The sequence below is a fragment of the Engystomops pustulosus genome, chromosome 3 (assembly GCF_040894005.1).
Source record: "Engystomops pustulosus chromosome 3, aEngPut4.maternal, whole genome shotgun sequence".
Classification (NCBI taxonomy): domain Eukaryota; kingdom Metazoa; phylum Chordata; class Amphibia; order Anura; family Leptodactylidae; genus Engystomops; species Engystomops pustulosus.
In genome coordinates, this window is record NC_092413.1 from 8,305,362 (window position 1) to 8,320,184 (window position 14,823).

The following is a 14,823-nucleotide window of genomic DNA, read 5'->3' on the forward strand; positions in this document are numbered from 1 at the left end:
TTGAGCACAGCACAGTACTACTACTCCTATCCTGTATATATAGGCACAGCACAGTACTACTACTCCTATCCTGTATATATAGACACAGCTTTGTATCATTTACACTGGATCCTGCTCACAGATCTTGACGACAAGGAGATGTAGAAAGTCTTTGGGAAGTTTGTAGAACTCTCCGTGACACGACTCTCGGCACTGAAACTGTTAAAAGTTCTCCCAAGTTCTGGGCCTATAACTTTATATTGGATCAGTAAAGTTCCTTGTGACTCGGTTTTACTGCCGTCTTCTGTTCCTTTTACTATACAGATATATTTTGCGGGTCGGTTTTACGCCTTCTGTTTGTAGGATAACGAAGCGGCGGCGGCGCAGAACTTGTATCAATTATTTGTAAACTTGGAAAAGTGAAATAAAAAAGTTCCATCGGAGGACGGAATGACCCCCCCTCCCAGTCCCCCCCCCGGCCCCCATCATAAAGAGAATGGAGAAGAGGAAGACGATGATTTAAGACGTCTTTACGAGTCGGCTCTAGGCGGGCGCCAGCTTCCGGAGTCACGTCAGCGCGGTAATGGATGGCTCCGGCGCTGCGCTGCTTTATGGAGGACGCTGGACCTGTTACTACTTTAATCAAAAGGAGCTGACAATCACCGGCATGGCCGCCTCGCCCCGACCGGATCCTCACGGGATTTATAGCTGGAGACGTCGGCTCTCAGAACAAGACGTCCATCAGTTTTTACAAAGAAAGAACAACTGAGGAAACTTTGTAACTTTTTTGTCTCCGCTGCGGAACTTTGATTTACACGAGGTCTTAAAGGGCACGTCCACCAAACATAAACAAGTCTACGGTAAGTAACTGATGATTCGTCCTTTGCTGTCAACTTTCTTGAAATTCTGTCCATTGTTCTTAGTTATAGCAGAAGGTGGATGACAACTTATATGGCGGCGTTACAAAACAATAGACCAATAGACCAATCCAGCGCAATAACATCACATTCAGCATACACAGGACTGCTGCAGCCAGTCACTGGCCTCATGAGTAACGAGTAGTCACTGAGGCCGGTGATTGGCTACTGAAGAAAGTGACATCATCGTTGTAGGGTCGACTAAAGGGGTTGTCCTACTTGTGATAAATACCCCCATATTTAAGTGGTCCATGAACTGGGACCACCACTGATCATTGTGGGGGCTCAGCGGTCACCCCTCATGTAGATACGTTGTGTCTATGGATTGTTTCCTTATTCCGGTTGATTTAAGGTTCGATGAGTCCTCCGAGGAGATGAGGTCTACACTACCCGACCTCATAGGGTAGTGATGGCGAACCTATGGCACGGGTGCCAGAGGTGGCACTCAGAGCCCTCTCAGTGGGCACTCAGGCTTTTGCCTCATGGCAGAGTTTGCCAGACAGGGATCCTCCTGCAGTCTGCAGGAAGAGAGATGAGGTGTGGACAGGGTCAGGTTATCATTGGAGCTCCCGCATGACCCCTGAATCTTCCTGTTCAGGTGGATGTCAAAGGACGCTCCAATGACAATGCAAATTTCCTCTCCTTCTGGTGTCCTCAGGCCTATTGAAAGCTGTGGTATAGCACAGAGCAAGAAGATTGCAATAAGTAACTGCTTGAATTGCTGTGTTGGCACTTTGCAAAAAAATATGCATGTTTTGGGTTGCAGTTTGCGCACTTGACCTCTAAAAGTTTCGCCATTGCTGTCATAGGGACTGATCCATCACATACAATGTGAGTGATGACCTTCACATTCACCTACCTTCACCGCAACCTTGAGTGGTGGCTCATTTGGGCTGGACAAAACTTGACCTTCATATACTTCTCCAAAAGCTCCATGACCCAAACCTCTAGAAAATACAAACACAGCAGAAAACTGATTCAGTATATTACTGCTCCACAATGTCCTCACACTGGTATTATAGTAGTTATATTCCTGTACATAGGAGGCAGTATTATAGTAGTTATATTCTTGTACATAGGGGGCAGTATTATAGTAGTTATATTCCTGTACATATGGGGCAGTATTATAGTAGTTATATTCCTGTACATAGGGACAGTATTATAGTAGTTATATTCCTGTACATAGTGGGCAGTATTATAGTAGTTATATTCCTGTACATAGGGGGCAGTATTATAGTAGTTATATTCCTGTACATATGGGGCAGTATTATAGTAGTTATATTCCTGTACATAGGGGGCAGTATTATAGTAGTTATATTCCTGTACATAGGGGGCAGTATTATAGTAGTTATATTCCTGTACATAGGGGGCAGTATTATAGTAGTTATATTCCTGTACATAGGGGGCAGTATTATAGTAGTTATATTCCTGTACATAGGGGGCAGTATTATAGTAGTTATATTCTTGTACATAGGGGGCAGTATTATAGTAGTTATATTCCTGTACATAGGGGGCAGTATTATAGTAGCTATATTCTTGTACATAGGGGGCAGTATTATAGTAGTTATATTCCTGTACATAGGGGGCAGTATTATAGTAGTTATATTCCTGTACATAGGGGGCAGTATTATAGTAGTTATATTCCTGTACATAGGGGGCAGTATTATAGTAGTTATATTCTTGTACATAGGGGCAGTATTATAGTAGTTATATTCTTGTACATAGGGACAGTATTATAGTAGTTATATTCTTGTAAATAGGGGGCAGTATTATGGTAGTTATATTCTTGTACATAGGGGCAGTATTATAGTAGTTATATTCTTGTACATAGGGGGCAGTATTATAGTAGTTATATTCTTGTACATAGGGGGCAGTATTATAGTAGTTATATTCTTGTACATAGGGGGCAGTATTATAGTAGTTATATTCCTGTACATAGGGGGCAGTATTATAGTAGTTATATTCCTGTACATAGGGGGCAGTGTTATAGTAGTTATATTCCTGTACATAGGGGCAGTGTTATTGTAGTTATATTCTTGTACATAGGGGCAGTATTATAGTAGTTATATTCTTGTACATAGGGGCAGTATTATAGTAGTTATATTCTTGTACATAGGGGGCAGTATTATAGTAGTTATATTCTTGTACATAGAGGGCAGTATTATAATAGTTATATTCTTGTACATAGGGGGCAGTATTATAATAGTTATATTCTTGTACATAGGGGGCAGTATTACAGTAGTTATATTCTTGTACATAGGGGGCAGTATTATAGTAGTTATATTCCTGTACATAGGGGGCAGTATTATAGTAGTTATATTCCTGTACATAGGGGGCAGTATTATAGTAGTTATATTCCTGTACATAGGGGACAGTATTATAGCAGTTATATTCCTGTACATAGGGAGCAGTATTATAGTAGTTATATTCTTGTACATAGGGACAGTATTATAGTAGTTATATTCTTGTACATAGGGGGCAGTATTATAGTAGTTATATTCTTGTACATAGCAGGCAGTATTATAGTAGTTATATTCCTGTACATAGGGGGCAGTATTATAGTAGTTATATTCCTGTACATAGGGGGCAGTATTATAGTAGTTATATTCTTGTACATAGGAGGCAGTATTATAGTAGTTATATTCCTGTACATAGGGGGCAGTATTATAGTAGTTATATTCCTGTACATAGGGGGCAGTATTATAGTAGTTATATTCTTGTACATAGGGGGCAGTATTATAGTAGTTATATTCCTGTACATAGGGGGCAGTATTATAGTAGTTATATTCCTGTACATAGGGGGCAGTATTATAGTAGTTATATTCTTGTACATAGGAGGCAGTATTATAGTAGTTATATTCTTGTACATAGGGGGCAGTATTATAGTAGTTATATTCTTGTACATAGGGGGCAGTATTATAGTAGTTATATTCTTGTACATAGGGGGCAGTATTATAGTAGTTATATTCCTGTACATAGGGGGCAGTGTTATAGTAGTTATATTCCTGTACATAGGGGGCAGTGTTATAGTAGTTATATTCCTGTACATAGGGGGCAGTGTTATTGTAGTTATATTCTTGTACATAGGGGCAGTATTATAGTAGTTATATTCTTGTACATAGGGGGCAGTATTATAGTAGTTATATTCTTGTACATAGAGGGCAGTATTATAATAGTTATATTCTTGTACATAGGGGGCAGTATTATAATAGTTATATTCTTGTACATAGGGGGCAGTATTACAGTAGTTATATTCTTGTACATAGGGGGCAGTATTATAGTAGTTATATTCCTGTACATAGGGGGCAGTATTATAGTAGTTATATTCCTGTACATAGGGGACAGTATTATAGTAGTTATATTCCTGTACATAGGGGGCAGTATTATAGTAGTTATATTCCTGTACATAGGGGGCAGTATTATAGTAGTTATATTCTTGTACATAGGAAGCAGTATTATAGTAGTTATATTCTTGTACATAGGGGGCAGTATTATAGTAGTTATATTCTTGTACATAGGGGGCAGTATTATAGTAGTTATATTCTTGTACATAGGGGGCAGTATTATAGTAGTTATATTCCTGTACATAGGGGGCAGTGTTATAGTAGTTATATTCCTGTACATAGGGGCAGTGTTATTGTAGTTATATTCTTGTACATAGGGGCAGTATTATAGTAGTTATATTCTTGTACATAGGGGCAGTATTATAGTAGTTATATTCTTGTACATAGGGGGCAGTATTATAGTAGTTATATTCTTGTACATAGGGGGCAGTATTATAATAGTTATATTCTTGTACATAGGGGGCAGTATTATAGTAGTTATATTCCTGTACATAGGGGGCAGTATTATAGTAGTTATATTCCTGTACATAGGGGGCAGTATTATAGTAGTTATATTCCTGTACATAGGGGGACAGTATTATAGCAGTTATATTCCTGTACATAGGGGGCAGTATTATAGTAGTTATATTCCTGTACATAGGGGGCAGTATTATAGTAGTTATATTCTTGTACATAGGGGGCAGTATTATAGTAGTTATATTCCTGTACATAGGGGGCAGTATTATAGTAGTTATATTCCTGTACATAGGGGGCAGTATAATAGTAGTTATATTCCTGTACATAGGGGGCAGTATTATAGTAGTTATATTCCTGTACATAGGGGCAGTATTATAGTAGTTATATTCTTGTACATAGGGAGCAGTATTATATTAGTTATATTCCTGTACATAGGGGGCAGTATTATAGTAGTTATATTCCTGTACATAGGGGGCAGTATTACATTTTGGATATTATTGTTCCTGCCTTGTACACATTATAGCTCTGTGATTATATTTAAACCCGTTATCCTTTCTTGGGGCCGGTTTATCCCTCTTTTCTTTATTTGGTTACCCTGTAAATCCAATCTTAGAAAAACAGTTGTTTCCAGCTCTCAGATTTGCTAATCCTCCCCGTACATCGTTACTATGTGAGGTTGTTCCGGGATACATCATACATGACTTGTGTACTGAGTGGATGTATATCCAGGGTGAGTTATGATACTTTATACTACGGCAGCATCAGGGATATTAGTAGAAACTTGCATCTTGCTTGGTGCTGAATCAGGTCCATATCTGTTCTTTCTGGTTCAGAATTTTAATAGATAATAATGTTAAATCTAATCTATCTCTGATCTATCTATCTATCTATCTATCTATCTATCTATCTATCTACCTACCTATCTATCTATCCCTCTATCTCATATCTGTCTATCTCCTATCTATCTATCTATCTATCTATCTATCTATCTATCTATCTATCTATCTATCTATCTATCTATCTCATATCTATCTATTTATCTATCTATTTATCTATCTATCTCATATCTATCTATCTATCTATCTATCTATCTATCTATCTATCCTTCTATCTCATATCTATCTATCTATCTATCTCCTATCTATCTATCTATCTATCTCATATCTATCTATCTATCTATCTATCTCATATCTATCTATCTATCTATCTCATATCTATCTATCTATCTATCTATCTATCTCCTATCTATCTATCTATCTATCTATCTATCTATCTATCTATCTCCTATCTATCTATCTATCTATCTATCTATCTATCTATCTCATATCTATCTATCTATCTCATATCTATCTATCTATCTATCTATCTATCTATCTATCTATCTATCCTTCTATCTCATATCTATCTATCTCCTATCTATCCTTCTATCTCATATCTATCTATTTATCTATCTCATATCTATATCTGTATCAGATACAGGATACATTGTATCCGTCCTTTCCCTGTCTTCTGGCTGTTCTTGTCTCTCACATTCCGGCAGCAATTACATTATTATCATCTGTGTCCCTGACATCTGTCCGGGAGAGATCTCCTCAGTAATTCACAGAAATTGGGGATATCTGACATTTCCTATAACTCTGCAGCTAGAAAGCGTTTGGGGCAGATTTCTCCTGGTTCTGTGTCGCTCGCCTGTGGCTTCCGTATGAAGGTGAGTGACAGGTTCTAGACATTGTCTGTAACATATTTATCATTAAAATTTGAAGGAAGTCGCCGGCGCTCCGGATCTCATCCGTCTCCCCGGAACCTCCTGACAAATTGGTTGTGACTCCAGCACAAGGTCTCTCGGTGTCGGGCCATAAATTTAATGATAATGGACAAGAAGCTGCGGAAGGTGAAGTCTCAGTAGATATTTCCGTCCTTCTATATGGAATTGGAGAATTGGAGTTAATCTCACGACAATCAGAGAAGTCACCGGAGTCACCGCCGCTCATTTAAAGATCCATCACAGAAATGTTATTCTAGACTCTTAGTAAGAGGCCAATATTTTTCGGGAACAAGGGGAGTGAGGAGTCATCTTTATTATAAGACACATTGGGGGTCACTTACTAAGGGCCCGATTCGCGTTTTCCCGACGTGTTACCCGAATATCTCTGATTTGCGGCAATTTTCCCTGTATTGCCCTGGGATTTTGGCGCACGCAATCGGATTGTGGTGCATCGGTGCTGACATGCACGCGACAGAAATCGGGGGGCGTGGCCAAACAAAAACCCGACGGAATCGGAAAAACCGCTGCATTGATAAAAAAAAAAGTGTCGCGGAGCTTGCATTTACCTTCACTAGGAATAGGCCGGTGAACTTGACTGCATTCCGGGGAACTTCAGCGCAGCAGCGCCACCTGGTGGACGTCGGAGGAACTACCTTAAATCCCGGCCGGACCCGAATGCACCGCAGAGAACGCACCGCTGGATCGCGAATGGTCCGGGTAAGTAAATCTGCCACATCATGTTCTCACAGTTTATTTATTGAGGGTGAAGCTTAAAGGGGATGTCTTTGCATTTTAGGTTATCCCGCCCCCAATACTAAATAAGGAGGAGTCTGATTTCTATTACAAGTTTTTACTTAAACATAATATCGGAAGCTCTTGTGATTCCGGTTACTTTCATTACCAGTGTCCAGCAGTTTTTGGCTGCACTGATTATCTATGTGAAACCGTAGTTTGTTAAAACAAGAAATTCTACAGCTTCCTATTGCTGGAGGGGAGGGGCTTCTTCTCCCTGCTCACTCTGGAGGGAGGATGAGGTCATGTGATGCTGCTCTGTGTAGCTAGCTGTGGATTTTCTGTAAACAATAGTGAGATAGCAAGGCTCCTCTGTCCCTCATTAGTCCCTGGATCCTATTTCTCTCTGCATCTCCCTCCCCTGCACTATCCTCCCTCCAGCCTCTGCTCTTCTGACACTATCTTCACAGCAGGGAAGCTGATAACCCCTATTAGCCACACAGCACAGACTGTACATAAATTGTAACTATTTCACCACTAGAAAACAGGAAAAATAATCTTTAGTAGAAAACCAGCTCCAATAAAGCGCTCCACCTACTTACTTATACCTTTATTTTGGATGACTTTTGTATATTTTAATGATGGATTGAATCAAAAGTTTTTTTTTAATATTTTCGAGCGTTCTGCCGCAACTGGATAATTTTTCTAATTGTCTGTGTCCTTTGCTAATTGTCTGTGAATCTCCATTGTCGAGTTCTTTACGTTACAAGTTATTTCACCACTTGTTTCTAATATTTATTCTGTGCTCTAAACTCTTCCATGAGATGAAGCTGCCGGTCACTATATAGATCCTATATATATATATATATATATATATATATATATATTAGACACTATGCAGTACTCAGAGGATTTACTTGTTGGACTCAATGGGACTGTCTTTAACCTCCTTCATGACATCATGGGAACTATGGGCAGGATGTAATTGACTCAGCTTCAGGGCAGATACAGGAAGAGGTTAGTCTCCGCCCATTTTACTGCTGCTGAGGAGGATTTCTGACAAGTAGCTATAGAACAGAAAATGCCATAACTCTGTAAAGAGAAGGGCGATCAGCTCACTATGGGTATTGTTCTGTTTGTTTTCAAAGGCGGAATCACATAGGACAATTTGGTAAAAAAAAAAAATATGACATCGGAGTTACACTTTAACTTTTACAGAGTCTTTGTGATATAGAAGCCCTCTGCTTCATTGGCTGTTCCCCAGTAGGTTGTTAGGGGCTTCCAGAGGATATGGTCAGAGTATCCCTTTATCCCTAGGAACCATTTCTCACTTTTTACCCCCCACCTTCCAAAACCCATAACTTTTTCTTAGTGTTCATTTACAGAACTGTATAAAGGTTTGTTATCTGTGCAACAAACTTTACTTATTGGTCCTTCTTAGCATTTTATATTTTGAGAAATCTACAGAGAAGCTGAAAATCCAAATGTGTAATATAGATAAAAAAAAACTGCAGTAGCATTACGTTCCTAGGGACAATTTGGGAGATGTATGAGCTTTTCATCCCTTCTTCTAACTATTCAAATTTTTTGGGTAGGAAAATGGTGAAAAAGTTGAAGACATTCACCAGGACTAAAAGCCAGAAGACTCGGGGCGCTATATGATCTTCAGTACCTCGGTCTAATAAGGCCACAGCATCTGGAGGGTTAATAGTCTGTGATCTGAAAGGTCTCTGATGAAGGACCCTGAGCATCATTAGCTACATAGTAACAAAAATCATAACAGTTACATTATTACTCCCATCATGCACTGCACTGGGAGGCGGGGCATGAGTATAACCATACACGGGGTTACCTTATCAGGGAGATGTGCTTCCGGGGCACCTCCTTAAGGTCTCCTATAGATGTGACTTTCCCAGCAAAGCAATAGTTGGGGTTGTAATCCGTCATGATGGTGGAGGTCCGGACCTTGCTCAGCTTGTAGTCTGGGCTTTGTAGTTCCATCTGTATGGCCTGGAGCTCCTGGTGCTTCCTGCGATACACTGCCGACAGAGGGGGAAGCATGAGGGATGTAACCGCTGATGTATCTCATGTCCTACAAGTGTATCTAAGTGATACTGTAACTAATCCCATCCCGTGTGATACCATCTGCTGAGCTGTGTATCTAATCCCATCCCATGTGTTACTGTCTGCTGAGCTGTGTATCTAATCCCATCATGTGTGATACAGTCTGCTGAGCTGTGTATCTAATCCTCTCCTGTGTGATATCGCCTGCTGAGCTGTGTATCTAATCCCATCATGTGTGATACAGTCTGCTGAGCTGTGTATCTAATCCTTCCATGTGTGATACAGTCTGCTGAGCTGTGTATCTAATCCTATCCTGTGTGATATCGCCTGCTGAGCTGTGTATCTAATCCTATCCTGTGTGATACTGTCTGCTGAGCTGTGTATCTAATCCTCTCCTGTGTGATACTGACTGCTGAGCTGTGTATCTAATCCCATCATGTGTGATACTGTCTGCTGAGCTGTGTATCTAATCCCTTCATGTGTGATACTGTCTGCTGAGCTGTGTATCTAATCCTTCCATGTGTGATACTGTCTGCTGAGCTGTGTATCTAATCCTATCCTGTGTGATACTGTCTGCTGAGCTGTGTATCTCATCCTATCCTGTGTGATACTGTCTGTTGAGCTGTGTATCTAATTCTACCCTGTGTGATATCGCCTGCTGAGCTGTGTATCTAATCCTATCCTGTGTGATACTGTCTGCTGAGCTGTGTATCTAATCCTCTCCTGTGTGATACTGACTGCTGAGCTGTGTATCTAATCCCATCATGTGTGATACTGTCTGCTGAGCTGTGTATCTAATCCCTTCATGTGTGATACTGTCTGCTGAGCTGTGTATCTAATCCTTCCATGTGTGATACTGTCTGCTGAGCTGTGTATCTAATCCTATCCTGTGTGATACTGTCTGCTGAGCTGTGTATCTCATCCTATCCTGTGTGATACTGTCTGTTGAGCTGTGTATCTAATTCTACCCTGTGTGATACTGTCTGCTGGGTTGTGTATCTAATCCTGTGTGATACGCTCCTGTCCTCAGTCCTGCTATTAGTGTGGGTCCTCATTATACAAGGGGGGTCATTATTACAGCCGGGGAATTGGGCTGGTAATTGTGAATAATTCCCAGGATTTGGGGGGGGGGGGGGTGTCGGGGAGGCGCAGGATTTGTCTTTCTGTAATTGCTATGGATTTCTACTTCTTCAGCTTTTAGGCACATTAGGTTCTGGGCTCCGGGAGAGATGGATGGAGACGGCTCCAGGTATCGCAGAGAGGATATAGATTAGATACAAGCAGCTTCTTAAAGGGGAAGTCAAGGATTAGAAGAACATGACCATTTTCTTCTATAACCAGCACCAGTCATGAATGTAGCTGAGCTGTAATACCAGACACAACCTGTGGGCAGGAGTGGCGCTGTTACTGTACAGATTACAGCTGTTGCTACGATTGGATCCTAAACGAGCTATAGATGTCTCCATTGCTACAGACCTACCTAGAGACCTAGGCCCCTGCCCGGTGCCAGTGTATCAGAGAGGGGTCAGTGTCACCTTCCTGAACTCACCAATCATAATCCCAGAGAAGGCCAGGATGAGGGCGGCCACCAGACCCGAGGTCACAATGGACAGAACCAGAGACAGAGGGAGGTGCGTCTCCTGCGCCGACTGCAGCTGATCGTCTGCAACATAGAAAGTACATGATCTGGTCTTGTCTATTTAGTTACTATTACACTGTTATTATGTGGCTATGTGTTACTATTATACTGTTATTATCTGACTATGTCTGTGTTACTATTATACTGTTATGTCTGTGATACTATTATACTGTTATTATGTGATACTATCATACTGTTATTATGTGATTATGTGTTACTATTATACTGTTATTATCTGACTATGTCTGTGTTACTATTATACTGTTATTATGTCTGTGATACTATTATACTGTTATTATGTGATTATGTGTTACTATGATAATGTTATTATGTCTGTGATACTATTATACTGTTATTTTGTGACTATGTCTGTGTTACTATTATACTGTTATTTTGTCTGTGATACTATTATACTGTTATTATGTGATTATGTGTTACTATTATACTGTTATTATGTCTGTGATACTATTATACTGTTATTATGTGATTATGTGTTACTATGATAATGTTATTATGTGACTGTGTTACTATTATACTGTTATTATGTGACTATGTCTGTGTTACTATTATACTGTTATTTTGTGACTGTCTGTGTTACTATTATACTGTTATTTTGTGACTGTCTGTGTTACTATTATACTGTTATTTTGTGACTATGTCTGTGTTACTATTATACTGTTATTTTGTGACTATGTCTGTGTTACTATTATACTGTTATTTTGTGACTGTCTGTGTTACTATTATACTGTTATTTTGTGACTGTCTGTGTTACTATTATACTGTTATTTTGTGACTGTCTGTGTTACTATTATACTGTTATTTTGTGACTATGTCTGTGTTACTATTATACTGTTATTTTGTGACTATGTCTGTGTTACTATTATACTGTTATCTGACTATGTGTTACTATTATACTGTTATATGATTATGTCTTTGTTACTATTATATTGTTTAATACTGTTTTTATGTGATTTTGTGTTACTATTATGCTGTTATTTTGTGACTATGTCAGTGTTACTATAATACTGTTACTATCAGTGTTACTATTATACTGTTATTATCTGACTATATCAGTGTTACTATTATACTGTTACTATGTGACTGTCAGTGTTAGTGTCTCATTCAGATGCCTCATACTACTAGTAATATGCTGCCATGTTCTCACCGATGCAGGTCACCCCGTCCTCGGCCAGAACCAGGCCCGGCTCACAGTGACACGTCAGCTCTTGGGTCTCTGGATCCAGGTAACACTCGTCCATCTGGCAGTGGCTGCAGTTCAGGTCCAGTTTTATCTCCACTTCTCCATGACTCTCAGTCACTAAGACACCAAGCACAATACAGCTCAGACCAGAGGTCGCACTAACATTTTTTACCGAAGGGTAATAATACTCCTCTTACTATTTTTGAGGAGTATTTTTAGCCGATGAGGAGTATGAAAATTTCGGTAATACATATACATATCTCATAGCCGTTTATAATGTTAATAGATGCTATTTATACCAAAAAAAATCATCTGTCTGCTCACTGCACACACTCAGCGTGCACAGTACACAGCACACACTCGCACAGCATGCACTGGCACGGCACACACTCGCACGGCACGGCACACACTGGCACAGCACAGCACACACTCGCACAGCACAGCCTCGCACAGCACAGCACACACTGGCACAGGCACAGCACACACTGGCACAGTGCACAGCACACACTGGCACAGCACACACTGGCACAACGCACACTGGCACAGCGCACAGTGCACAGCACACACTGGCACAGCACACACTGGCACAGGGCACAGCACACACTGGCACAGCACACACTGGCACAGCACACGCTCACACACTGGCACAGCACACGCTCACACACTGGCACAGCACACACTGGCACAGCACACACTGGCACAGCACACGCTCACACACTGGCACAGCACACGCTCACACACTGGCACACGCTCACACACTGGCACAGCACACGCTCACACACTGGCACAGCACACACTGGCACAGCACACACTGGCACAGCACACGCTCACACACTGGCACAGCACACACTGGCACAGCACACGCTCACACACTGGCACAGCACACACTGGCACAGCACACGCTCACACACTGGCACAGCACACACTGGCACAGCACACGCTCACACACTGGCACAGCACACACACACACTGGCACAGCACACACACACACTGGCACAGCACACGCTCACACACTGGCACAGCACACACTCGCACAGCATACACTCGCACAGCACACACTCGCACAGCACACACACACTCACATACACATAGAGTGCAGTGTACCCCGGCCGCGGCTCACACTCACTCGGGATCACATAACTGCTGGCCGCTGCTGCGGGCAGAGAGAATTGGAGCAGGACAAGGAGCAGCGGCTTCGCGGCTCACACGTCTCCCCTGGGGCCGGCACTCACAGATCCCAGAGATCGCTGCATCCTGCTGAGCGGTCCTGCACACGATGCGATCACGCTACTTCCATTCCCCTCCTATGCAGTGCGCGCCGGGCCGCTCAGCCTGCACGCTACACTGAATAATTGCCAAGCGTATCTTTACGCATGGCAATTATTTTGGGGGGTAATGGCGCCTCATCATGCGTCTATGACGCGTGGTGAGGCGTTAATGCGACCTCTGACTCAGACCTTCCCCTGCGTCCCCCTGATAACACTTCTTGTACCACAATTACACAAGGGGACATTATGCATGAATATCCGGTATTATCCCTCCATGCTTCTCCGGTACATGCGCCATTGTTACCTTTAAGAGGAGGAGTGTATAATACTCCCAGCGGACTGATGTAGGACACCCCATCCCAACCGTCCGCATCAGGGCTGTTGTCTTCTGCTGCGTTCCCTCCTGCCGGGAGAAATGGGATAACTTCATATTACTTATAATTACATCTTATGGTGGGACCTGCACATCTCCATTCTCATGCCGTGACTTCCCTTCTTTAAAGGGAACCTGTCATCGGATTTGACTCCATTCCACTCCCCCCCCCCCCCTTCCTCTCAGGTCGGGGATGAAATGTCCTTTGTAGAATTTCCTCTTTTAGGTGAAATCTCAACCGTTTACATATATATAAAAAAAAATCTTCAAAGTCATGTGACAATGAGCTGAGAAGAGTCAGATTTGCCTAAGATGAGTCAAGTTTAGATGCTGCAAGGGAAGGGCCACTTCAGTGGTCAATATCTTAGGTTCTATAATATCCAGAAACATTTTGGTGTTTTATCCCCCCCCCCCCCTTTACTTCTTGGAATCCTTGTGATTCCTTTGAATTTTATCATTTTGCTTCCCTTACTCTGTCCAGTGGGGGGGGGTCATCTTATAGATACCTTGAGCTCCTCCTCCCCTCTCACAGCATACAACACAGAAAAAGAGTCTGGACAATCTCATATAATGTATCCAGTCTACCAGTGGACAATGGACTATCAGTGGTGTGACGAGACTTCAGTGGGGCCTGGTGTGAACTTTCGATTAGGACCACATATCCATAAGCTCGTCTATGACCCCCCTTCCTGCACATTACATGTGATAATACACATATATACTAAACAGACACACAGACTGTCCAGCAGCCTCCCCTTAACCATGATATGTCCAGCAGCCTTCCCTCATTAATGCAGTGTCCAGCAGCTAGACCCTCATTAATAAAACGTCCTGCAGCCTCCACTCATTAATAAATTGTCCAGCAGTCGGCCCTCATTAATAAAATGTCCTGCAGCCTCCCCTCATTAATGAAATGTCCAGCAGCCTCCCCTCATTAATAAAAAGTCCTGCAGCCTCCCCTCATTAATGAAATGTCCAGCAGCCTCCCCTCATTAATAAAAAGTCCTGCAGCCTCCCCTCATTAATGAAATGTCCAGCAGCCTCCCCTCATTAAAGCAATGTCCACCAACCTTCCCGCAAACATA

The 14,823-nt window shown here is 41.7% G+C and overlaps 1 protein-coding gene across 1 annotated transcript in view; it reads right to left on the reverse strand.

Annotated features, from left to right (window-relative positions):
• Window positions 1-14,823, reverse strand: part of ALK (ALK receptor tyrosine kinase) — a 566,624-nt gene that overhangs the window by 40,525 nt on the left and 511,276 nt on the right. Inside the window, exons 17-21 of the mRNA XM_072139971.1 lie at window positions 13,670-13,768; window positions 12,062-12,214; window positions 10,807-10,920; window positions 9,046-9,232; window positions 1,756-1,843 (exon numbers count right to left, since the gene is read on the reverse strand). Of these exons, the coding sequence (XP_071996072.1) occupies window positions 1,756-1,843; window positions 9,046-9,232; window positions 10,807-10,920; window positions 12,062-12,214; window positions 13,670-13,768 (641 nt within the window). The remainder of the gene's footprint in view (window positions 1-1,755; window positions 1,844-9,045; window positions 9,233-10,806; window positions 10,921-12,061; window positions 12,215-13,669; window positions 13,769-14,823) is intronic.